This window comes from Oncorhynchus nerka, linkage group LG9a, assembly GCF_034236695.1.
Source record: "Oncorhynchus nerka isolate Pitt River linkage group LG9a, Oner_Uvic_2.0, whole genome shotgun sequence".
Lineage (NCBI taxonomy): Eukaryota > Metazoa > Chordata > Actinopteri > Salmoniformes > Salmonidae > Oncorhynchus > Oncorhynchus nerka.
The window spans coordinates 6373024-6400761 of record NC_088404.1 but is presented as its reverse complement, the minus strand read 5'-3'; the positions used below and the strand labels follow the sequence as shown (position 1 = coordinate 6400761).

Sequence of the window (27738 nt, the reverse complement as noted above, 5' to 3'; positions counted from 1 at the left end):
CCCTGTACAACTGACTAGGTATCCCCCTGTACAACTGACTAGGTATCTCCCTGTACAACTGACTAGGTATCCCCCTGTACAACTGACTAGGTATCCCCCTGTACAACTGACTAGGTATCCCTCTGTACAACTGACTAGGTATCCCCCTGTACAACTGACTAGGTATCCACCTGGACAACTGACTAGGTATCCTCCTGTACAACTGACTAGGTATCCCCCTGTACAACTGACTAGGTATCCCCCTGGACAACTGACTAGGTATCCCCCTGGACAACTGACTAGGTATCCCCCTGTACAACTGACTAGGTATCCCCCTGTACAACTGACTAGGTATCCCTCTGTACAACTGACTAGGTATCCCCCTGTACAACTGACTAGGTATCCACCTGGACAACTGACTAGGTATCCCCCTGTACAACTGACTAGGTATCCCCCTGTACAACTGACTAGGTATCCCCCTGTACAACTGACTAGGTATCCCCCTGTACAACTGACTAGGTATCCCCCTGTACAACTGACTAGGTATCCCCCTGGACAACTGACTAGGTATCCCCCTGTACAACTGACTAGGTATCCCCCTGTACAACTGACTAGGTATCCCCCTGTACAACTGACTAGGTATCCTCCTGTACAACTGACTAGGTATCCCCCTGTACAACTGACTAGGTATCCCCCTTTACAACTGACTAGGTATCCCCCTGTACAACTGACTAGGTATCCCCCTGTACAACTGACTAGGTATCCCCCTGTACAACTGACTAGGTATCCCCCTGGACAACTGACTAGGTATCCCCCTGGACAACTGACTAGGTATCCCCCTGGACAACTGACTAGGTATCCCCCTGTACAACTGACTAGGTATCCCCCTGTACAACTGACTAGGTATCCCCCTGTACAACTGACTAGGTATCCCCCTGTACAACTGACTAGGTATCCCCCTGTACAACTGACTAGGTATCCCCCTGTACAACTGACTAGGTATCCCCCTGTACAACTGACTAGGTATCCCCCTGTACAACTGACTAGGTATCCCCCTGTACAACTGACTAGGTATCCCCCTGTACAACTGACTAGGTATCCCCCTGTACAACTGACTAGGTATCCCCCTGTACAACTGACTAGGTATCCCCCTGTACAACTGACTAGGTATCCCCCTGTACAACTGACTAGGTATCCCCCAACTGTACAACTGACTAGGTATCCCCCAGTACAACTGACTAGGTATCCCCCTGTACAACTGACTAGGTATCCCCCTGGACAACTGACTAGGTATCCCCCTGTACAACTGACTAGGTATCCCCCTGTACAACTGACTAGGTATCCTCCTGTACAACTGACTAGGTATCCTCCTGTACAACTGACTAGGTATCCCCCTGTACAACTGACTAGGTATCCCCCTGTACAACTGACTAGGTATCCTCCTGTACAACTGACTAGGTATCCCCCTGTACAACTGACTAGGTATCCCCCTGTACAACTGACTAGGTATCCTCCTGTACAACTGACTAGGTATCCTCCTGTACAACTGACTAGGTATCCCCCTGTACAACTGACTAGGTATCCCCCTGTACAACTGACTAGGTATCCTCCTGTACAACTGACTAGGTATCCCTCTGTATAACTGACTAGGTATCCCCCTGTACAACTGACTAGGTATCCCCTGTACAACTGACTAGGTATCCCCCTGTACAACTGACTAGGTATCCCCCTGTACAACTGACTAGGTATCCTCCTGTACAACTGACTAGGTATCCCCCTGTACAACTGACTAGGTATCCCCCTGTACAACTGACTAGGTATCCCCCTTTACAACTGACTAGGTATCCCCCTGTACAACTGACTAGGTATCCCCCTGTACAACTGACTAGGTATCCCCCTGGACAACTGACTAGGTATCCCCCTGGACAACTGACTAGGTATCCCCCTGGACACCTGACTAGGTATCCCCCTGTACAACTGACTAGGTATCCCCCTGGACAACTGACTAGGTATCCCCCTGGACAACTGACTAGGTATCCCCCTGTACAACTGACTAGGTATCCCCCTGGACAACTGACTAGGTATCCCCCTGTACAACTGACTAGGTATCTCCCTGTACAACTGACTAGGTATCCCCCTGTACAACTGACTAGGTATCCCTCTGTATAACTGACTAGGTATCCCCCTGGACAACTGACTAGGTATCCCCCTGGACAACTGACTAGGTATCCCCCTGTACAACTGACTAGGTATCCCCCTGTACAACTGACTAGGTATCCCCCTTTACAACTGACTAGGTATCCCCCTGTACAACTGACTAGGTATCCCCCTGTACAACTGACTAGGTATCCCCCTGTACAACTGACTAGGTATCCCCCTGTACAACTGACTAGGTATCCCCCTTTACAACTGACTAGGTATCCCCCTGTACAACTGACTAGGTATCCCCTGTACAACTGACTAGGTATCCCCCTGGACAACTGACTAGGTATCCCCCTGGACAACTGACTAGGTATCCCCCTGTACAACTGACTAGGTATCCCCCTGGACAACTGACTAGGTATCCCCCTGTACAACTGACTAGGTATCTCCCTGTACAACTGACTAGGTATCCCCCTGTACAACTGACTAGGTATCCCCCTGTACAACTGACTAGGTATCCCCCTGGACAACTGACTAGGTATCCCCCTGGACAACTGACTAGGTATCCCCCTGTACAACTGACTAGGTATCCCCCTGGACAACTGACTAGGTATCCCCCTGTACAACTGACTAGGTATCCCCCTGTACAACTGACTAGGTATCCCCCTGTACAACTGACTAGGTATCCCCCTGTACAACTGACTAGGTATCCCCCTGTACAACTGACTAGGTATCCCCCTGTACAACTGACTAGGTATCCCCCTGTACAACTGACTAGGTATCCTCCTGTACAACTGACTAGGTATCCCTCTGTACAACTGACTAGGTATCCCCCTGTACAACTGACTAGGTATCCCCCTGTACAACTGACTAGGTATCCCCCTGTACAACTGACTAGGTATCCCCCTGTACAACTGACTGGTATCCCCCTGTACAACTGACTAGGTATCCCCCTGTACAACTGACTAGGTATCCCCCTGTACAACTGACTAGGTATCCCCCTGTACAACTGACTAGGTATCCCCCTGTACAACTGACTAGGTATCCCCCTGTACAACTGACTAGGTATCCCCTGTACAACTGACTAGGTATCCCCCTGGACAACTGACTAGGTATCCCCCTGTACAACTGACTAGGTATCCCCTGTACAACTGACTAGGTATCCCCCTGTACAACTGACTAGGTATCCCCCTGTACAACTGACTAGGTGATCCCCCCTGGACAACTGACTAGGTATCCCCTGGACAACTGACTAGGTATCTCCCTGGACAACTGACTAGGTATCCCCCTGGACAACTGACTAGGTATCCCCCTGGACAACTGACTAGGTATCTCCCTGGACAACTGACTAGGTATCCCCCTGTACAACTGACTAGGTATCCCCCTGTACAACTGACTAGGTATCCCCCTGTACAACTGACTAGGTATCCCCCTGTACAACTGACTAGGTATCCCCCTGGACAACTGACTAGGTATCCCCCTGTACAACTGACTAGGTATCCCCCTGTACAACTGACTAGGTATCCCCCTGGACAACTGACTAGGTATCCCCCTGTACAACTGACTAGGTATCCCCCTGTACAACTGACTAGGTATCCCCCTGTACAACTGACTAGGTATCCCCCTGGACAACTGACTAGGTATCCCCCTGTACAACTGACTAGGTATCCCCCTGTACAACTGACTAGGTATCCCCCTGTACAACTGACTAGGTATCCCCCTGTACAACTGACTAGGTATCCCCCTGTACAACTGACTAGGTATCCCCCTGTACAACTGACTAGGTATCCCCCTGTACAACTGACTAGGTATCCCCCTGTACAACTGACTAGGTATCCCCCTGTACAACTGACTAGGTATCCCCCTGTACAACTGACTAGGTATCCCCTGTACAACTGACTAGGTATCCCCCTGTACAACTGACTAGGTATCCCCCTGGACAACTGACTAGGTATCCCCCTGTACAACTGACTAGGTATCCCCCTGTACAACTGACTAGGTATCCCCCTGTACAACTGACTAGGTATCCCCCTGTACAACTGACTAGGTATCCCCCTGTACAACTGACTAGGTATCCCCCTGGACAACTGACTAGGTATCCCCCTGTACAACTGACTAGTTATCCCCCTGTACAACTGACTAGGTATCCCCCTGGACAACTGACTAGGTATCCCCCTGTACAACTGACTAGGTATCCCCCTGTACAACTGACTAGGTATCCCCCTGGACAACTGACTAGGTATCCCCCTGGACAACTGACTAGGTATCTCCCTGGACAACTGACTAGGTATCCCCCTGTACAACTGACTAGGTATCCCCCTGGACAACTGACTAGGTATCCCCCTGTACAACTGACTAGGTATCCCCTGTACAACTGACTAGGTATCCCCCTGTACAACTGACTAGGTATCCCCCTGTACAACTGACTAGGTATCCCCCTGGACAACTGACTAGGTATCCCCTGTACAACTGACTAGGTATCCCCCTGTACAACTGACTAGGTATCCCCCTGGACAACTGACTAGGTATCCCCCTGTACAACTGACTAGGTATCCCCCTGTACAACTGACTAGGTATCCCCCTGTACAACTGACTAGGTATCCCCCTGGACAACTGACTAGGTATCCCCCTGTACAACTGACTAGGTATCCCCCTGTACAACTGACTAGGTATCCCCCTGTACAACTGACTAGGTATCCCCCTGTACAACTGACTAGGTATCCCCCTGTACAACTGACTAGGTATCCCCCTGTACAACTGACTAGGTATCCCCCTGTACAACTGACTAGGTATCCCCCTGTACAACTGACTAGGTATCCCCCTGTACAACTGACTAGGTATCCCCCTGGACAACTGACTAGGTATCCCCCTGTACAACTGACTAGGTATCCCCCTGTACAACTGACTAGGTATCCCCCTGTACAACTGACTAGGTATCCCCCTGTACAACTGACTAGGTATCCCCTGTACAACTGACTAGGTATCCCCTGTACAACTGACTAGGTATCCCCCTGTACAACTGACTAGGTATCTCCCTGTACAACTGACTAGGTATCCCCCTGTACAACTGACTAGGTATCTCCCTGTACAACTGACTAGGTATCCCCCTGTACAACTGACTAGGTATCCCCCTGTACAACTGACTAGGTATCCCCCTGTACAACTGACTAGGTATCCCCCTGTACAACTGACTAGGTATCTCCCTGTACAACTGACTAGGTATCCCCCTGTACAACTGACTAGGTATCCCCTGTACAACTGACTAGGTATCCCTCTGTACAACTGACTAGGTATCCCCCTGTACAACTGACTAGGTATCCACCTGGACAACTGACTAGGTATCCTCCTGTACAACTGACTAGGTATCCCCCTGTACAACTGACTAGGTATCCCCCTGGACAACTGACTAGGTATCCCTCTGTACAACTGACTAGGTATCCCCCTGTACAACTGACTAGGTATCCCCCTGTACAACTGACTAGGTATCCCCCTGTACAACTGACTAGGTATCCCCCTGTACAACTGACTAGGTATCTCCCTGTACAACTGACTAGGTATCCCCCTGTACAACTGACTAGGTATCCCCCTGTACAACTGACTAGGTATCCCCCTGGACAACTGACTAGGTATCCCCCTGTACAACTGACTAGGTATCCACCTGGACAACTGACTAGGTATCCTCCTGTACAACTGACTAGGTATCCCCCTGTACAACTGACTAGGTATCCCCCTGGACAACTGACTAGGTATCCCCCTGGACAACTGACTAGGTATCCCCCTGTACAACTGACTAGGTATCCCCCTGTACAACTGACTAGGTATCCCTCTGTACAACTGACTAGGTATCCCCCTGTACAACTGACTAGGTATCCACCTGGACAACTGACTAGGTATCCCCCTGTACAACTGACTAGGTATCTCCCTGGACAACTGACTAGGTATCCCCCTGTACAACTGACTAGGTATCCCCCTGGACAACTGACTAGGTATCCCCCTGTACAACTGACTAGGTATCCCCCTGTACAACTGACTAGGTATCCCCCTGTACAACTGACTAGGTATCCCCCTGTACAACTGACTAGGTATCCCCCTGGACAACTGACTAGGTATCCCCCTGTACAACTGACTAGGTATCCCCCTGTACAACTGACTAGGTATCCCCCTGGACAACTGACTAGGTATCCCCCTGTACAACTGACTAGGTATCCCCCTGTACAACTGACTAGGTATCCCCCTGTACAACTGACTAGGTATCCCCCTGGACAACTGACTAGGTATCCCCCTGTACAACTGACTAGGTATCCCCCTGTACAACTGACTAGGTATCCCCCTGTACAACTGACTAGGTATCCCCCTGTACAACTGACTAGGTATCCCCCTGTACAACTGACTAGGTATCCCCCTGTACAACTGACTAGGTATCCCCCTGTACAACTGACTAGGTATCCTCCTGTACAACTGACTAGGTATCCCCCTGTACAACTGACTAGGTATCCCCCTGTACAACTGACTAGGTATCCCCTGTACAACTGACTAGGTATCCCTCTGTACAACTGACTAGGTATCCCCCTGTACAACTGACTAGGTATCCCCCTGTACAACTGACTAGGTATCCCTCTTTCCCTTCTCCTTTATTATTCATATGTTGTTGAAAATGGTGTTTTTTTGTGTTGTGTGTGTGTGTGTGTGTGTTGTGTGTGTGTGTCTGAACAACAGACATTTCAGATATCCATTCGGTGGCGTCCGACCATTCCAACCGATCCCACGACAGACATCGTAGCGGCCGGTCCCGCTCCCCTGACAAGCGGTCCGACCACTCCAGACACTCCCCTCCACAGATCACCAACGGCAGGTAAACGCCACACCACCTGGCTGCTACCACAGGACAGGGCGGGCCGACCTAAACGTTTCATCGGCTCGCCTAAGTCCAAACGTATTGTATTTTTATTTTTTGTTTTTACATATATTTACATGATGGAAAAAACGCTTTCTGTGTAAACTTAAACGACTAAAACCACATGTAAAGAATGTAGAACATTAATATGTAGTCTGTCTATATAGGGTATTAGTGAATACACTGTTGTTATGACAGTAGGTTACAGGAGGTTAGTGGTATGTTATGACAGTAAGTTACAGGAGGTTAGTGGTATGTTATGACAGTAAGTTCCAGGAGGTTAGTGGTATGTTATGACAGTAAGTTCCAGGAGGTTAGTGGTATGTTATGACAGTAAGTTCCAGGAGGTTAGTGGTATGTTATGACAGTAAGTTCCAGGAGGTTAGTGGTATGTTATGACAGTAAGTTCCAGGAGGTTAGTGGTATGTTATGACAGTAAGTTCCAGGAGGTTAGTGGTATGTAATGACAGTAAGTTCCAGGAGGTTAGTGGTATGTAATGACAGTAAGTTCCAGGAGGTTAGTGGTATGTTATGACAGTAAGTTCCAGGAGGTTAGTGGTATGTTATGACAGTAAGTTCCAGGAGGTTAGTGGTATGTTATGACACTAAGTTCCAGGAGGTTAGTGGTATGTTATGACAGTAAGTTCCAGGAGGTTAGGTATGTTATGACAGTAAGTTCCAGGAGGTTAGTGGTATGTTTTGACAGTAAGTTCCAGGAGGTTAGTGGTATGTTATGACAGTAAGTTCCAGGAGGTTAGTGGTATGATTTGACAGTAAGTTCCAGGAGGTTAGTGGTATGTTATGACTGTAAGTTCCAGGAGGTTAGTGGTATGTTATGACAGTAAGTTCCAGGAGATTAGTGGTATGTTTTGACAGTAAGTTCCAGGAGGTTAGTGGTATGTTATGACAGTAAGTTCCAGGAGGTTAGTGGTATGTTCCAGGAGGTTTGACAGTAAGTTACAGGAGGTTAGTGGTATGTTATGACAGTAAGTTCCAGGAGGTTGATTTGTGGTTCCATGAGGTTAGTGGTTTGACAGTAAGTTCCAGGAGGTTAGTGGTATGATTTGACAGTAAGTTACAGGAGGTTAGTGGTATGTTATGACAGTAAGTTACAGGAGGTTAGTGGTATGTTATGACAGTAAGTTCCAGGAGGTTAGTGGTATGTTATGACAGTAAGTTCCAGGAGGTTAGTGGTATGTTATGACAGTAAGTTCCAGGAGGTTATGGTATGGAGGTTAGTTTGTTATGACAGTAAGTTCCAGGAGGTTAGTGGTATGTAATGACAGTAAGTTCCAGGAGGTTAGTGGTATGTAATGACAGTAAGTTCCAGGAGGTTAGTGGTATGTTATGACAGTAAGTTCCAGGAGGTTAGTGGTATGTTATGACAGTAAGTTCCAGGAGGTTAGTGGTATGTTATGACACTAAGTTCCAGGAGGTTAGTGGTATGTTATGACAGTAAGTTCCAGGAGGTTAGTGGTATGATTTGACAGTAAGTTCCAGGAGGTTAGTGGTATGTTATGACAGTAAGTTTCAGGAGGTTAGTGGTATGATTTGACAGTAAGTTCCAGGAGGTTAGTGGTATGTTATGACTGTAAGTTCCAGGAGGTTAGTGGTATGTTATGACAGTAAGTTCCAGGAGGTTAGTGGTATATTTCTCTGTAAGTTCCAGAAGGTTAGTGGTATGTTATGACAGTAAGTTCCAGGAGGTTAGTGGTATGTTTTGACAGTAAGTTACAGGAGGTTAGTGGTATGTTATGACAGTAAGTTCCAGGAGGTTAGTGGTATGTTTTGACAGTAAGTTCCAGGAGGTTAGTGGTATGATTTGACACTAAGTTCCAGGAGGTTAGTGGTATGTAATGACAGTAAGTTACAGGAGGTTAGTGGTATGTTATGACAGTAAGTTCCAGGAGGTTAGTGGTATGTTATGACAGTAAGTTCCAGGAGGTTAGTGGTATGTTATGACAGTAAGTTCCAGGAGGTTAGTGGTATGTTTTGACAGTAAGTTACAGGAGGTTAGTGGTATGTTATGACAGTAAGTTCCAGGAGGTTAGTGGTATGTTTTGACAGTAAGTTCCAGGAGGTTAGTGGTATGATTTGACACTAAGTTCCAGGAGGTTAGTGGTATGTAATGACAGTAAGTTACAGGAGGTTAGTGGTATGTTATGACAGTAAGTTCCAGGAGGTTAGTGGTATGTTATGACAGTAAGTTCCAGGAGGTTAGTGGTATGTTTTGACAGTAAGTTCCAGGAAGTTAGTGGTATGTTATGACCGTAAGTTCCAGGAGGTTAGTGGTATGTTATGACAGTAAGTTCCAGGGGGTTAGTGGTATGTTATGACAGTAAGTTCCAGGAGGTTAGTGGTATGTTTTGACAGTAAGTTACAGGAGGTTAGTGGTATGTTATGACAGTAAGTTCCAGGAGGTTAGTGGTATGATTTGACACTAAATTCCAGGAGGTTAGTGGTATGTTTTGACAGTAAGTTCCAGGAGGTTAGTGGTATGATTTGACACTAAGTTCCAGGAGGTTTGTGGTATGTTTTGACAGTAAGTTACAGGAGGTTAGTGGTATGTTATGACAGTAAGTTCCAGGAGGTTAGTGGTATGATTTGACACTAAGTTCCAGGAGGTTAGTGGTATGTTTTGACAGTAAGTTCCAGGAGGTTAGTGGTATGATTTGACACTAAGTTCCAGGAGGTTAGTGGTATGTTTTGACAGTAAGTTCCAGGAGGTTAGTGGTATGATTTGACAGTAAGTTACAGGAGGTTAGTGGTATGTTATGACAGTAAGTTCCAGGAGGTTAGTGGTATGATTTGACACTAAGTTCCAGGAGGTTAGTGGTATGTTTTGACAGCAAGTTCCAGGAGGTTAGTGGTTTTTTTCACAGTAAGTTCCAGGAGGTTAGTGGTATGTTTCTCAGTAAGTTCCAGGAGGTTAGTTGTATGTTTCTCAGTAAGTTCCAGGAGGTTAGTGGTATGTTTTGACACTAAGTTCCAGGAGGTTAGTGGTGTTTTTCACAGTAAGTTCCAGGAGGTTGGTGGTATGTTTTGACAACAAGTTCCAGGAGGTTAGTGGTGTTTTTCACAGTAAGTTCCAGGAGGTTAGTGGTATGCAGTGGAAGGTTCTTTCAGGTAGCCTAGCCTCCACAAGGCAATGAAGGGCCTCAGCACAGGTCTTTATGTTCAGAATTTTTAAATGTTCCTTTATTTAACCAGGCAAGTCAGTTAAGAACAAATTCTTATTTTCACTAAGTTCCAGGAGGTTAAGTGGTATTCTCTGTTTCCCTGAACAACAGAACCAGTTCCTGATTCTCTGTTTCCCTACCAACAACAGAACCAAGGTTAGTGGTATGTTTTGACAACTACAGAACCAGGAGGTTGATTCTATGTTTCCCTACCCAACAAGTTCCAAGGTTAGTGGTTTTCTGTTTCCCTACCCAACAACAGAACCAGGCCTTCCTGATTCTCTGTTTCCCTACCCAACAACAGAACCAGGCCTTCCTGATTCTCTGTTTCCCTACCCAACAACAGAACCAGGCCTTCCTGATTCTGTTTTCCTACCCAACAACAGAACCAGTTCCTGATTCTCTATGTTTCCTACCCAACAACAGAACCAGGAGGTTAGTGGTTCTCTGTTTCCCTACCCAACAACAGAACCAGGCCTTCCTGATTCTCTCTGTTTCCCTCCCAACAACAGAACCAGGCCTTCCTGATTCTCTGTTTCCCTACCCAACAACAGAACCAGGCCTTTTTTGATTCTCTCTGTTTCCCCACCCAACAACAGTTCCAGGAGGTTGATTCTCTGTTTCCCTACCCAACAACAGAACCAGGCCTTCCTGATTCTCTGTTTCCCTTACCCAACAACAGAACCAGGCCTTCCTGATTCTCTGTTTCCACCCAACAACAGAACCAGGCCTTCCTGATTCTCTGTTTCCCTACCCAACAACAGAACCAGGCCTTCCTGATTCTCTGTTTCCCTACCCAACAACAGAACCAGCCTTCCTGATTCTCTGTTTCCCTACCCAACAACAGAACCAGGCCTTCCTGATTCTCTGTTTCCCTACCCAACAACAGAACCAAGCCTTCCTGATTCTCTGTTTCCCTACCCAACAACAGAACCAGGCCTTCCTGATTCTCTGTTTCCCTACCCAACAACAGAACCAGGCCTTCCTGATTCTCTGTTTCCCTACCCAACAACAGAACCAGGCCTTCCTGATTCTCTGTTTCCCTACCCAACAACAGAACCAGGCCTTCCTGATTCTCTGTTTCCCTACCCAACAACAGAACCAGGCCTTCCTGATTCTCTGTTTCCCTACCCAACAACAGAACCAGGCCTTCCTGATTCTCTGTTTCCCTACCCAACAACAGAACCAGGCCTTCCTGATTCTCTGTTTCCTACCCAACAACAGAACCAGGCCTTCCTGATTCTCTGTTTCCCTACCCAACAACAGAACCAGGCCTTCCTGATTCTCTGTTTCCCTACCCAACAACAGAACCAAGCCTTCCTGATTCTCTGTTTCCCTACCCAACAACAGAACCAGGCCTTCCTGATTCTCTGTTTCCGTACCCAACAACAGAACCAGGCCTTCCTGATTCTCTGTTTCCCTACCCAACAACAGAACCAGGCCTTCCTGATTCTCTGTTTCCCTACCCAACAACAGAACCAGGCCTTCCTGATTCTCTGTTTCCCTACCCAACAACAGAACCAGGCCTTCCTGATTCTCTGTTTCCCTACCCAACAACAGAACCAGGCCTTCCTGATTCTCTGTTTCCCTACCCAACAACAGAACCAGGCCTTCCTGATTCTCTGTTTCCCTACCCAACAACAGAACCAGGCCTTCCTGATTCTCTGTTTCCCTACCCAACAACAGAACCAGGCCTTCCTGATTCTCTGTTTCCCTACCCAACAACAGAACCAAGCCTTCCTGATTCTCTGTTTCCCTACCCAACAACAGAACCAGGCCTTCCTGATTCTCTGTTTCCCTACCCAACAACAGAACCAGGCCTTCCTGATTCTCTGTTTCCCTACCCAACAACAGAACCAAGCCTTCCTGATTCTCTGTTTCCCTACCCAACAACAGAACCAGGCCTTCCTGATTCTCTGTTTCCCCACCCAACAACAGAACCAAGCCTTCCTGATTCTCTGTTTCCCTACCCAACAACAGAACCAAGCCTTCCTGATTCTCTGTTTCCCTACCCAACAACAGAACCAGGCCTTCCTGATTCTCTGTTTCCCTACCCAACAACAGAACCAGGCCTTCCTGATTCTCTGTTTCCCCACCCAACAACAGAACCAAGCCTTCCTGATTCTCTGTTTCCCTACCCAACAACAGAACCAGGCCTTCCTGATTCTCTGTTTCCCCACCCAACAACAGAACCAAGCCTTCCTGATTCTCTGTTTCCCTACCCAACAACAGAACCAAGCCTTCCTGATTCTCTGTTTCCCTACCCAACAACAGAACCAAGCCTTCCTGATTCTCTGTTTCCCTACCCAACAACAGAACCAAGCCTTCCTGATTCTCTGTTTCCCCACCCAACAACAGAACCAGGCCTTCCTGATTCTCTGTTTCCACCCAACAACAGAACCAAGCCTTCCTGATTCTCTGTTTCCCCACCCAACAACAGAACCAAGCCTTCCTGATTCTCTGTTTCCCACCCAACAACAGAACCAAGCCTTCCTGATTCTCTGTTTCCCCCCACCCAACAACAGAACCAAGCCTTCCTGATTCTCTGTTTCCCTACCCAACAACAGAACCAAGCCTTCCTGATTCTCTGTTTCCCTACCCAACAACAGAACCAGGCCTTCCTGATTCTCTGTTTCCCCACCCAACAACAGAACCAAGCCTTCCTGATTCTCTGTTTCCCCACCCAACAACAGAACCAGGCCTTCCTGATTCTCTGTTTCCCCACCCAACAACAGAACCAAGCCTTCCTGATTCTCTGTTTCCCTACCCAACAACAGAACCAGGCCTTCCTGATTCTCTGTTTCCCTACCCAACAACAGAACCAGGCCTTCCTGATTCTCTGTTTCCCTACCCAACAACAGAACCAAGCCTTCCTGATTCTCTGTTTCCCTACCCAACAACAGAACCAAGCCTTCCTGATTCTCTGTTTCCCTACCCAACAACAGAACCAAGCCTTCCTGATTCTCTGTTTCCTGAACCAAGCCTTCCTGATTCTCTGTTTCCCTACCCAACAACAGAACCAAGCCTTCCTGATTCTCTGTTTCCCTACCCAACAACAGAACCAGGCCTTCCTGATTCTCTGTTTCCCCACCCAACAACAGAACCAAGCCTTCCTGATTCTCTGTTTCCCTACCCAACAACAGAACCAAGCCTTCCTGATTCTCTGTTTCCCTACCCAACAACAGAACCAGGCCTTCCTGATTCTCTGTTTCCCACCCAACAACAGAACCAGGCCTTCCTGATTCTCTGTTTCCCCACCCAACAACAGAACCAAGCCTTCCTGATTCTCTGTTTCCCACCCAACAACAGAACCAGGCCTTCCTGATTCTCTGTTTCCCTACCCAACAACAGAACCAAGCCTTCCTGATTCTCTGTTTCCCCAAACAACAGAACCAAGCCTTCCTGATTCTCTGTTTCCCCACCCAACAACAGAACCAAGCCTTCCTGATTCTCTGTTTCCCCACCCAACAACAGAACCAAGCCTTCCTGATTCTCTGTTTCCCCACCCAACAACAGAACCAAGCCTTCCTGATTCTCTGTTTCCCTACCCAACAACAGAACCAAGCCTTCCTGATTCTCTGTTTCCCCACCCAACAACAGAACCAAGCCTTCCTGATTCTCTGTTTCCCTCTGTTTCCCCAACAACAGAACCAGGCCTTCCTGATTCTCTGTTTCCCTACCCAACAACAGAACCAAGCCTTCCTGATTCTCTGTTTCCCCACCCAACAACAGAACCAAGCCTTCCTGATTCTCTGTTTCCCACCCAACAACAGAACCAAGCCTTCCTGATTCTCTGTTTCCCCACCCAACAACAGAACCAAGCCTTCCTGATTCTCTGTTTCCCACCCAACAACAGAACCAGGCCTTCCTGATTCTCTGTTTCCCCACCCAACAACAGAACCAGGCCTTCCTGATTCTCTGTTTCCCCACCCAACAACAGAACCAAGCCTTCCTGATTCTCTGTTTCCTGAACCAGGCCTTCCTGATTCTCTGTTTCCCCACCCAACAACAGAACCAAGCCTTCCTGATTCTCTGTTTCCCCCAACAGAACCAAGCCTTCCTGATTCTCTGTTTCCCTACCCAGAACCAAGCCTTCCTGATTCTCTGTTTCCCCACCCAACAACAGAACCAAGCCTTCCTGATTCTCTGTTTCCCCACCCAACAACAGAACCAAGCCTTCCTGATTCTCTGTTTCCCCACCCAACAACAGAACCAAGCCTTCCTGATTCTCTGTTTCCCCACCCAACAACAGAACCAAGCCTTCCTGATTCTCTGTTTCCCCACCCAACAACAGAACCAAGCCTTCCTGATTCTCTGTTTCCCCACCCAACAACAGAACCAAGCCTTCCTGATTCTCTGTTTCCCCACCCAACAACAGAACCAAGCCTTCCTGATTCTCTGTTTCCCCACCCAACAACAGAACCAAGCCTTCCTGATTCTCTGTTTCCCCACCCAACAACAGAACCAAGCCTTCCTGATTCTCTGTTTCCCCACCCAACAACAGAACCAAGCCTTCCTGATTCTCTGTTTCCCCACCCAACAACAGAACCAAGCCTTCCTGATTCTCTGTTTCCCCACCCAACAACAGAACCAGGCCTTCCTGATTCTCTGTTTCCCACCCAACAACAGAACCAAGCCTTCCTGATTCTCTGTTTCCCCACCCAACAACAGAACCAAGCCTTCCTGATTCTCTGTTTCCCTACCCAACAACAGAACCAAGCCTTCCTGATTCTCTGTTTCCCCACCCAACAACAGAACCAAGCCTTCCTGATTCTCTGTTTCCCTACCCAACAACAGAACCAAGCCTTCCTGATTCTCTGTTTCCCACCCAACAACAGAACCAAGCCTTCCTGATTCTCTGTTTCCCCACCCAACAACAGAACCAAGCCTTCCTGATTCTCTGTTTCCCCACCCAACAACAGAACCAGGCCTTCCTGATTCTCTGTTTCCCTACCCAACAACAGAACCAGGCCTTCCTGATTCTCTGTTTCCCTACCCAACAACAGAACCAAGCCTTCCTGATTCTCTGTTTCCCCACCCAACAACAGAACCAAGCCTTCCTGATTCTCTGTTTCCCTACCCAACAACAGAACCAGCCTTCCTGATTCTCTGTTTCCCTACCCAACAACAGAACCAAGCCTTCCTGATTCTCTGTTTCCCCACCCAACAACAGAACCAGGCCTTCCTGATTCTCTGTTTCCCTACCCAACAACAGAACCAGGCCTTCCTGATTCTCTGTTTCCCCACCCAACAACAGAACCAAGCCTTCCTGATTCTCTGTTTCCCCACCCAACAACAGAACCAAGCCTTCCTGATTCTCTGTTTCCCACCCAACAACAGAACCAAGCCTTCCTGATTCTCTGTTTCCCCACCCAACAACAGAACCAAGCCTTCCTGATTCTCTGTTTCCCCACCCAACAACAGAACCAGGCCTTCCTGATTCTCTGTTTCCCTACCCAACAACAGAACCAAGCCTTCCTGATTCTCTGTTTCCCCACCCAACAACAGAACCAGGCCTTCCTGATTCTCTGTTTCCCCCACCCAACAACAGAACCAGGCCTTCCTGATTCTCTGTTTCCCCACCCAACAACAGAACCAAGCCTTCCTGATTCTCTGTTTCCCTACCCAACAACAGAACCAAGCCTTCCTGATTCTCTGTTTCCCCACCCAACAACAGAACCAAGCCTTCCTGATTCTCTGTTTCCCCACCCAACAACAGAACCAGGCCTTCCTGATTCTCTGTTTCCCCACCCAACAACAGAACCAAGCCTTCCTGATTCTCTGTTTCCCCCACCCAACAACAGAACCAGGCCTTCCTGATTCTCTGTTTCCCTACCCAACAACAGAACCAGGCCTTCCTGATTCTCTGTTTCCCCACCCAACAACAGAACCAAGCCTTCCTGATTCTCTGTTTCCCACCCAACAACAGAACCAGGCCTTCCTGATTCTCTGTTTCCCCACCCAACAACAGAACCAAGCCTTCCTGATTCTCTGTTTCCCTACCCAACAACAGAACCAGGCCTTCCTGATTCTCTGTTTCCCCAACAACAGAACCAGGCCTTCCTGATTCTCTGTTTCCCCACAACAACAGAACCAGGCCTTCCTGATTCTCTGTTTCCCTACCCAACAACAGAACCAAGCCTTCCTGATTCTCTGTTTCCCCACCCAACAACAGAACCAGGCTTCCTGATTCTCTGTTTCCCCACCCAACAACAGAACCAGGCCTTCCTGATTCTCTGTTTCCCTACCCAACAACAGAACCAGGCCTTCCTGATTCTCTGTTTCCCTACCCAACAACAGAACCAGGCCTTCCTGATTCTCTGTTTCCCTACCCAACAACAGAACCAGGCCTTCCTGATTCTCTGTTTCCCTACCCAACAACAGAACCAGGCCTTCCTGATTCTCTGTTTCCCTACCCAACAACAGAACCAGGCCTTCCTGATTCTCTGTTTCCCCACCCAACAACAGAACCAGGCCTTCCTGATTCTCTGTTTCCCCACCCAACAACAGAACCAGGCCTTCCTGATTCTCTGTTTCCCCACCCAACAACAGAACCAGGCCTTCCTGATTCTCTGTTTCCCCACCCAACAACAGAACCAGCCTTCCTGATTCTCTGTTTCCCTACCCAACAACAGAACCAAGCCTTCCTGATTCTCTGTTTCCCCACCCAACAACAGAACCAAGCCTTCCTGATTCTCTGTTTCCCCACCCAACAACAGAACCAAGCCTTCCTGATTCTCTGTTTCCCCACCCAACAACAGAACCAGGCCTTCCTGATTCTCTGTTTCCCTACCCAACAACAGAACCAGGCCTTCCTGATTCTCTGTTTCCCTACCCAACAACAGAACCAGGCCTTCCTGATTCTCTGTTTCCCTACCCAACAACAGAACCAAGCCTTCCTGATTCTCTGTTTCCCCACCCAACAACAGAACCAAGCCTTCCTGATTCTCTGTTTCCCCACCCAACAACAGAACCAGGCCTTCCTGATTCTCTGTTTCCCTACCCAACAACAGAACCAAGCCTTCCTGATTCTCTGTTTCCCTACCCAACAACAGAACCAGGCCTTCCTGATTCTCTCTACCCAACAACAGAACCAGGCCTTCCTGATTCTCTGTTTCCCTACCCAACAACAGAACCAAGCCTTCCTGATTCTCTGTTTCCCTACCCAACAACAGAACCAAGCCTTCCTGATTCTCTGTTTCCCTACCCAACAACAGAACCAGGCCTTCCTGATTCTCTGTTTCCCTACCCAACAACAGAACCAGGCCTTCCTGATTCTCTGTTTCCCTACCCAACAACAGAACCAGGCCTTCCTGATTCTCTGTTTCCCTACCCAACAACAGAACCAGGCCTTCCTGATTCTCTGTTTCCCCACCCAACAACAGAACCAAGCCTTCCTGATTCTCTGTTTCCCTACCCAACAACAGAACCAGGCCTTCCTGATTCTCTGTTTCCCTACCCAACAACAGAACCAGGCCTTCCTGATTCTCTGTTTCCCTACCCAACAACAGAACCAGGCCTTCCTGATTCTCTGTTTCCCTACCCAACAACAGAACCAGGCCTTCCTGATTCTCTGTTTCCCCACCCAACAACAGAACCAGGCCTTCCTGATTCTCTGTTTCCCCACCCAACAACAGAACCAGGCCTTCCTGATTCTCTGTTTCCCTACCCAACAACAGAACCAGGCCTTCCTGATTCTCTGTTTCCCCACCCAACAACAGAACCAGGCCTTCCTGATTCTCTGTTTCCCTACCCAACAACAGAACCAGGCCTTCCTGATTCTCTGTTTCCCTACCCAACAACAGAACCAGGCCTTCCTGATTCTCTGTTTCCCACCCAACAACAGAACCAGGCCTTCCTGATTCTCTGTTTCCCTACCCAACAACAGAACCAAGCCTTCCTGATTCTCTGTTTCCCCACCCAACAACAGAACCAAGCCTTCCTGATTCTCTGTTTCCCCACCCAACAACAGAACCAAGCCTTCCTGATTCTCTGTTTCCCTACCCAACAACAGAACCAAGCCTTCCTGATTCTCTGTTTCCCTACCCAACAACAGAACCAGGCCTTCCTGATTTCCTGATTCTCTGTTTCCCTACCCAACAACAGAACCAGGCCTTCCTGATTCTCTGTTTCCCTACCCAACAACAGAACCAGGCCTTCCTGATTCTCTGTTTCCCTACCCAACAACAGAACCAGGCCTTCCTGATTCTCTGTTTCCCTACCCAACAACAGAACCAGGCCTTCCTGATTCTCTGTTTCCCTACCCAACAACAGAACCAAGCCTTCCTGATTCTCTGTTTCCCTACCCAACAACAGAACCAGGCCTTCCTGATTCTCTGTTTCCCCCCAACAACAGAACCAGGCCTTCCTGATTCTCTGTTTCCCTACCTGATTCTCTGTTTCCCCAAACAACAGAACCAGGCCTTCCTGATTCTCTGTTTCCCTACCCAACAACAGAACCAGGCCTTCCTGATTCTCTGTTTCCCTACCCAACAACAGAACCAGGCCTTCCTGATTCTCTGTTTCCCTACCCAACAACAGAACCAGGCCTTCCTGATTCTCTGTTTCCCCCAACAACAGAACCAGGCCTTCCTGATTCCCAACAACAGAACCAGGCCTTCCTGATTCTCTGTTTCCCTACCCAACAACAGAACCAAGCCTTCCTGATTCTCTGTTTCCCACCCAACAACAGAACCAGGCCTTCCTGATTCTCTGTTTCCCTACCCAACAACAGAACCAGGCCTTCCTGATTCTCTGTTTCCTACCCAACAACAGAACCAGGCCTTCCTGATTCTCTGTTTCCCTACCCAACAACAGAACCAAGCCTTCCTGATTCTCTGTTTCCCTACCCAACAACAGAACCAGGCCTTCCTGATTCTCTGTTTCCCTACCCAACAACAGAACCAAGCCTTCCTGATTCTCTGTTTCCCTACCCAACAACAGAACCAGGCCTTCCTGATTCTCTGTTTCCCTACCCAACAACAGAACCAAGCCTTCCTGATTCTCTGTTTCCCTACCCAACAACAGAACCAAGCCTTCCTGATTCTCTGTTTCCCCCCAACAACAGAACCAAGCCTTCCTGATTCTCTGTTTCCCTACCCAACAACAGAACCAAGCCTTCCTGATTCTCTGTTTCCCTACCCAACAACAGAACCAAGCCTTCCTGATTCTCTGTTTCCCCACCCAACAACAGAACCAAGCCTTCCTGATTCTCTGTTTCCCTACCCAACAACAGAACCAAGCCTTCCTGATTCTCTGTTTCCCTACCCAACAACAGAACCAGGCCTTCCTGATTCTCTGTTTCCCCACCCAACAACAGAACCAGGCCTTCCTGATTCTCTGTTTCCCTACCCAACAACAGAACCAGGCCTTCCTGATTCTCTGTTTCCCTACCCAACAACAGAACCAAGCCTTCCTGATTCTCTGTTTCCCTACCCAACAACAGAACCAGGCCTTCCTGATTCTCTGTTTCCCTACCCAACAACAGAACCAAGCCTTCCTGATTCTCTGTTTCCCTACCCAACAACAGAACCAGGCCTTCCTGATTCTCTGTTTCCCCACCCAACAACAGAACCAAGCCTTCCTGATTCTCTGTTTCCCTACCCAACAACAGAACCAGGCCTTCCTGATTCTCTGTTTCCCTACCCAACAACAGAACCAGGCCTTCCTGATTCTCTGTTTCCCTACCCAACAACAGAACCAGGCCTTCCTGATTCTCTGTTTCCCTACCCAACAACAGAACCAGGCCTTCCTGATTCTCTGTTTCCCCACCCAACAACAGAACCAAGCCTTCCTGATTCTCTGTTTCCCTACCCAACAACAGAACCAGGCCTTCCTGATTCTCTGTTTCCCTACCCAACAACAGAACCAGGCCTTCCTGATTCTCTGTTTCCCTACCCAACAACAGAACCAGGCCTTCCTGATTCTCTGTTTCCCTACCCAACAACAGAACCAGGCCTTCCTGATTCTCTGTTTCCCTACCCAACAACAGAACCAAGCCTTCCTGATTCTCTGTTTCCCCACCCAACAACAGAACCAAGCCTTCCTGATTCTCTGTTTCCCTACCCAACAACAGAACCAAGCCTTCCTGATTCTCTGTTTCCCTACCCAACAACAGAACCAAGCCTTCCTGATTCTCTGTTTCCCTACCCAACAACAGAACCAAGCCTTCCTGATTCTCTGTTTCCCTACCCAACAACAGAACCAAGCCTTCCTGATTCTCTGTTTCCCTACCCAACAACAGAACCAAGGCCTTCCTGATTCTCTGTTTCCCTACCCAACAACAGAACCAAGCCTTCCTGATTCTCTGTTTCCCTACCCAACAACAGAACCAAGCCTTCCTGATTCTCTGTTTCCCCACCCAACAACAGAACCAGGCCTTCCTGATTCTCTGTTTCCCTACCCAACAACAGAACCAAGCCTTCCTGATTCTCTGTTTCCCTACCCAACAACAGAACCAAGCCTTCCTGATTCTCTGTTTCCCCACCCAACAACAGAACCAAGCCTTCCTGATTCTCTGTTTCCCTACCCAACAACAGAACCAAGCCTTCCTGATTCTCTGTTTCCCTACCCAACAACAGAACCAAGCCTTCCTGATTCTCTGTTTCCCTACCCAACAACAGAACCAGGCCTTCCTGATTCTCTGTTTCCCTACCCAACAACAGAACCAAGCCTTCCTGATTCCATCTGTTTCCCTACCCAACAACAGAACCAGGCCTTCCTGATTCTCTGTTTCCCTACCCAACAACAGAACCAAGCCTTCCTGATTCTCTGTTTCCCCACCCAACAACAGAACCAAGCCTTCCTGATTCTCTGTTTCCCCACCCAACAACAGAACCAAGAACCAACAACAGAACCAAGCCTTCCTGATTCTCTGTTTCCCTACCCAACAACAGAACCAGGCCTTCCTGATTCTCTGTTTCCCCACCCAACAACAGAACCAGGCCTTCCTGATTCTCTGTTTCCCTACCCAACAACAGAACCAAGCCTTCCTGATTCTCTGTTTCCCCACCCAACAACAGAACCAGGCCTTCCTGATTCTCTGTTTCCCCACCCAACAACAGAACCAAGCCTTCCTGATTCTCTGTTTCCCTACCCAACAACAGAACCAGGCCTTCCTGATTCTCTGTTTCCCTACCCAACAACAGAACCAGGCCTTCCTGATTCTCTGTTTCCCCACCCAACAACAGAACCAAGCCTTCCTGATTCTCTGTTTCCCCCCCAACAACAGAACCAAGCCTTCCTGATTCTCTGTTTCCCTACCCAACAACAGAACCAAGCCTTCCTGATTCTCTGTTTCCCTACCCAACAACAGAACCAGGCCTTCCTGATTCTCTGTTTCCCTACCCAACAACAGAACCAGGCCTTCCTGATTCTCTGTTTCCCTACCCAACAACAGAACCAGGCCTTCCTGATTCTCTGTTTCCCTACCCAACAACAGAACCAGGCCTTCCTGATTCTCTGTTTCCCTACCCAACAACAGAACCAAGCCTTCCTGATTCTCTGTTTCCCTACCCAACAACAGAACCAGGCCTTCCTGATTCTCTGTTTCCCTACCCAACAACAGAACCAGGCCTTCCTGATTCTCTGTTTCCCTACCCAACAACAGAACCAAGCCTTCCTGATTCTCTGTTTCCCTACCCAACAACAGAACCAAGCCTTCCTGATTCTCTGTTTCCCTACCCAACAACAGAACCAAACCTTCCTGATTCTCTGTTTCCCTACCCAACAACAGAACCAAACCTTCCTGATTCTCTGTTTCCCTACCCAACAACAGAACCAAACCTTCCTGATTCTCTGTTTCCCTACCCAACAACAGAACCAAGCCTTCCTGATTCTCTGTTTCCCTACCCAACAACAGAACCAAGCCTTCTGATTCTCTGTTTCCCTGAACCAAGCCTTCCTGATTCTCTGTTTCCCTACCCAACAACAGAACCAAGCCTTCCTGATTCTCTGTTTCCCTACCCAACAACAGAACCAGGCCTTCCTGATTCTCTGTTTCCCTACCCAACAACAGAACCAAGCCTTCCTGATTCTCTGTTTCCCTACCCAACAACAGAACCAAGCCTTCCTGATTCCATCTGTTTCCCTACCCAACAACAGAACCAAGCCTTCCTGATTCCATCTGTTTCCCCACCCAACAACAGAACCAAGCCTTCCTGATTCTCTGTTTCCCTACCCAACAACAGAACCAAGCCTTCCTGATTCTCTGTTTCCCCACCCAACAACAGAACCAAGCCTTCCTGATTCTCTGTTTCCCTACCCAACAACAGAACCAAGCCTTCCTGATTCTCTGTTTCCCCACCCAACAACAGAACCAGGCCTTCCTGATTCTCTGTTTCCCTACCCAACAACAGAACCAAGCCTTCCTGATTCCATCTGTTTCCCTACCCAACAACAGAACCAGGCCTTCCTGATTCTCTGTTTCCCCACCCAACAACAGAACCAAACCTTCCTGATTCTCTGTTTCCCTACCCAACAACAGAACCAAGCCTTCCTGATTCTCTGTTTCCCTACCCAACAACAGAACCATTCCTGATTCTCTGTTTCCCTACCCAACAACAGAACCAAGCCTTCCTGATTCTCTGTTTCCCCACCCAACAACAGAACCAACCTTCCTGATTCTCTGTTTCCCTACCCAACAACAGAACCAGGCCTTCCTGATTCTCTGTTTCCCTACCCAACAACAGAACCAAGCCTTCCTGATTCTCTGTTTCCCTACCCAACAACAGAACCAGGCCTTCCTGATTCTCTGTTTCCCTACCCAACAACAGAACCAAGCCTTCCTGATTCTCTGTTTCCCTACCCAACAACAGAACCAGGCCTTCCTGATTCTCTGTTTCCCTACCCAACAACAGAACCAGGCCTTCCTGATTCTCTGTTTCCCTACCCAACAACAGAACCAAGCCTTCCTGATTCTCTGTTTCCCCACCCAACAACAGAACCAAACCTTCCTGATTCTCTGTTTCCCTACCCAACAACAGAACCAAACCTTCCTGATTCTCTGTTTCCCCTACCCAACAACAGAACCAAACCTTCCTGATTCTCTGTTTCCCTACCCAACAACAGAACCAAACCTTCCTGATTCTCTGTTTCCCTACCCAACAACAGAACCAAGCCTTCCTGATTCTCTGTTTCCCTACCCAACAACAGAACCAAACCTTCCTGATTCTCTGTTTCCCTACCCAACAACAGAACCAAGTCTTCCTGATTCTCTGTTTCCCCACCCAACAACAGAACCAAGCCTTCCTGATTCTCTGTTTCCCTACCCAACAACAGAACCAGGCCTTCCTGATTCTCTGTTTCCCTACCCAACAACAGAACCAAACCTTCCTGATTCCATCTGTTTCCCTACCCAACAACAGAACCAAGCCTTCCTGATTCCATCTGTTTCCCTACCCAACAACAGAACCAAGCCTTCCTGATTCCATCTGTTTCCCTACCCAACAACAGAACCAAGCCTTCCTGATTCTCTGTTTCCCTACCCAACAACAGAACCAAGCCTTCCTGATTCCATCTGTTTCCCCACCCAACAACAGAACCAAGCCTTCCTGATTCCATCTGTTTCCCTACCCAACAACAGAACCAAGTCTTCCTGATTCTCTGTTTCCCCACCCAACAACAGAACCAGGCCTTCCTGATTCTCTGTTTCCCTACCCAACAACAGAACCAAGCCTTCCTGATTCTCTGTTTCCCTACCCAACAACAGAACCAAGCCTTCCTGATTCTCTGTTTCCCCACCCAACAACAGAACCAAACCTTCCTGATTCTCTGTTTCCCTACCCAACAACAGAACCAAGCCTTCCTGATTCTCTGTTTCCCCACCCAACAACAGAACCAGGCCTTCCTGATTCTCTGTTTCCCTACCCAACAACAGAACCAGGCCTTCCTGATTCTCTGTTTCCCTACCCAACAACAGAACCAGGCCTTCCTGATTCTCTGTTTCCCTACAACAACAGAACCAGGCCTTCCTGATTCTCTGTTTCCCTACCCAACAACAGAACCAGGCCTTCCTGATTCTCTGTTTCCCTACCCAACAACAGAACCAGGCCTTCCTGATTCTCTGTTTCCCTACCCAACAACAGAACCAAGCCTTCCTGATTCTCTGTTTCCCTACCCAACAACAGAACCAGGCCTTCCTGATTCTCTGTTTCCCTACCCAACAACAGAACCAGGCCTTCCTGATTCTCTGTTTCCCTACCCAACAACAGAACCAAGCCTTCCTGATTCTCTGTTTCCCCACCCAACAACAGAACCAAACCTTCCTGATTCTCTGTTTCCCTACCCAACAACAGAACCAAACCTTCCTGATTCTCTGTTTCCCTACCCAACAACAGAACCAAACCTTCCTGATTCTCTGTTTCCCTACCCAACAACAGAACCAAACCTTCCTGATTCTCTGTTTCCCTACCCAACAACAGAACCAAGCCTTCCTGATTCTCTGTTTCCCTACCCAACAACAGAACCAAACCTTCCTGATTCTCTGTTTCCCTACCCAACAACAGAACCAAGTCTTCCTGATTCTCTGTTTCCCCACCCAACAACAGAACCAAGCCTTCCTGATTCTCTGTTTCCCTACCCAACAACAGAACCAGGCCTTCCTGATTCTCTGTTTCCCTACCCAACAACAGAACCAAACCTTCCTGATTCCATCTGTTTCCCTACCCAACAACAGAACCAAACCTTCCTGATTCTCTGTTTCCCTACCCAACAACAGAACCAAGTCTTCCTGATTCTCTGTTTCCCCACCCAACAACAGAACCAAGCCTTCCTGATTCTCTGTTTCCCTACCCAACAACAGAACCAAGCCTTCCTGATTCTCTGTTTCCCTACCCAACAACAGAACCAGGCCTTCCTGATTCCATCTGTTTCCCTACCCAACAACAGAACCAAACCTTCCTGATTCTCTGTTTCCCTACCCAACAACAGAACCAGGCCTTCCTGATTCTCTGTTTCCCTACCCAACAACAGAACCAAGCCTTCCTGATTCTCTGTTTCCCTACCCAACAACAGAACCAAGCCTTCCTGATTCTCTGTTTCCCTACCCAACAACAGAACCAGGCCTTCCTGATTCTCTGTTTCCCCACCCAACAACAGAACCAGGCCTTCCTGATTCTCTGTTTCCCTACCCAACAACAGAACCAGGCCTTCCTGATTCTCTGTTTCCCTACCCAACAACAGAACCAGGCCTTCCTGATTCTCTGTTTCCCTACCCAACAACAGAACCAGGCCTTCCTGATTCTCTGTTTCCCTACCCAACAACAGAACCAAGCCTTCCTGATTCTCTGTTTCCCTACCCAACAACAGAACCAAACCTTCCTGATTCTCTGTTTCCCCACCCAACAACAGAACCAGGCCTTCCTGATTCTCTGTTTCCCTACCCAACAACAGAACCAAGCCTTCCTGATTCTCTGTTTCCCCACCCAACAACAGAACCAAACCTTCCTGATTCTCTGTTTCCCTACCCAACAACAGAACCAAACCTTCCTGATTCTCTGTTTCCCTACCCAACAACAGAACCAAGCCTTCCTGATTCTCTGTTTCCCTACCCAACAACAGAACCAAGCCTTCCTGATTCTCTGTTTCCCTACCCAACAACAGAACCAAGCCTTCCTGATTCTCTGTTTCCCTACCCAACAACAGAACCAAGCCTTCCTGATTCTCTGTTTCCCACCCAACAACAGAACCAAGCCTTCCTGATTCTCTGTTTCCCTACCCAACAACAGAACCAGGCCTTCCTGATTCTCTGTTTCCCTACCCAACAACAGAACCAAACCTTCCTGATTCTCTGTTTCCCTACCCAACAACAGAACCAAACCTTCCTGATTCTCTGTTTCCCTACCCAACAACAGAACCAAGCCTTCCTGATTCTCTGTTTCCCTACCCAACAACAGAACCAAGCCTTCCTGATTCTCTGTTTCCCTACCCAACAACAGAACCAAACCTTCCTGAACCAGAACCAGGCCTTCCTGATTCCATCTGTTTCCCTACCCAACAACAGAACCAAGCCTTCCTGATTCTCTGTTTCCCTACCCAACAACAGAACCAGGCCTTCCTGATTCTCTGTTTCCCTACCCAACAACAGAACCAAGCCTTCCTGATTCTCTGTTTCCCTACCCAACAACAGAACCAAACCTTCCTGATTCTCTGTTTCCCTACCCAACAACAGAACCAAGCCTTCCTGATTCCATCTGTTTCCCTACCCAACAACAGAACCAAGCCTTCCTGATTCTCTGTTTCCCCACCCAACAACAGAACCAAGCCTTCCTGATTCTCTGTTTCCCTACCCAACAACAGAACCAAGCCTTCCTGATTCTCTGTTTCCCTACCCAACAACAGAACCAGGCCTTCCTGATTCTCTGTTTCCCCACCCAACAACAGAACCAAGCCTTCCTGATTCTCTGTTTCCCTACCCAACAACAGAACCAGGCCTTCCTGATTCTCTGTTTCCCTACCCAACAACAGAACCAAGCCTTCCTGATTCTCTGTTTCCCTACCCAACAACAGAACCAAGCCTTCCTGATTCTCTGTTTCCCTACCCAACAACAGAACCAAGCCTTCCTGATTCTCTGTTTCCCTACCCAACAACAGAACCAGGCCTTCCTGATTCTCTGTTTCCCCACCCAACAACAGAACCAAGGCCTTCCTGATTCTCTGTTTCCCTACCCAACAACAGAACCAAGCCTTCCTGATTCTCTGTTTCCCTACCCAACAACAGAACCAAGCCTTCCTGATTCTCTGTTTCCCTACCCAACAACAGAACCAAGCCTTCCTGATTCTCTGTTTCCCTACCCAACAACAGAACCAAGCCTTCCTGATTCTCTGTTTCCCCACCCAACAACAGAACCAAGCCTTCCTGATTCTCTGTTTCCCTACCCAACAACAGAACCAAGCCTTCCTGATTCTCTGTTTCCCTACCCAACAACAGAACCAGGCCTTCCTGATTCTCTGTTTCCCTACCCAACAACAGAACCAAGCCTTCCTGATTCTCTGTTTCCCTACCCAACAACAGAACCAAGCCTTCCTGATTCCATCTGTTTCCCCACCCAACAACAGAACCAGGCCTTCCTGATTCTCTGTTTCCCTACCCAACAACAGAACCAGGCCTTCCTGATTCTCTGTTTCCCTACCCAACAACAGAACCAAGTCTTCCTGATTCTCTGTTTCCCCACCCAACAACAGAACCAGGCCTTCCTGATTCTCTGTTTCCCTACCCAACAACAGAACCAAGTCTTCCTGATTCTCTGTTTCCCCACCCAACAACAGAACCAGGCCTTCCTGATTCTCTGTTTCCCCACCCAACAACAGAACCAGGCCTTCCTGATTCTCTGTTTCCCTACCCAACAACAGAACCAAACCTTCCTGATTCTCTGTTTCCCCACCCAACAACAGAACCAAACCTTCCTGAATCTCTGTTTCCCCACCCAACAACAGAACCAGGCCTTCCTGATTCTCTGTTTCCCTACCCAACAACAGAACCAAGTCTTCCTGATTCTCTGTTTCCCTACCCAACAACAGAACCAAGCCTTCCTGATTCTCTGTTTC

The 27738-nt window shown here is 48.3% G+C and overlaps 1 protein-coding gene across 6 annotated transcripts in view; it reads left to right on the top strand.

The window, feature by feature from the left end:
* Positions 1-27738, top strand: part of LOC115123518 (tight junction protein ZO-1-like) — a 224165-nt gene that overhangs the window by 99451 nt on the left and 96976 nt on the right. For all 6 annotated transcript variants that reach the window (XM_065022267.1, XM_065022266.1, XM_065022265.1 and 3 more), the window contains one exon: positions 6838-6973. In XM_065022267.1, the coding sequence (XP_064878339.1) occupies positions 6838-6973 (136 nt within the window). The remainder of the gene's footprint in view (positions 1-6837; positions 6974-27738) is intronic.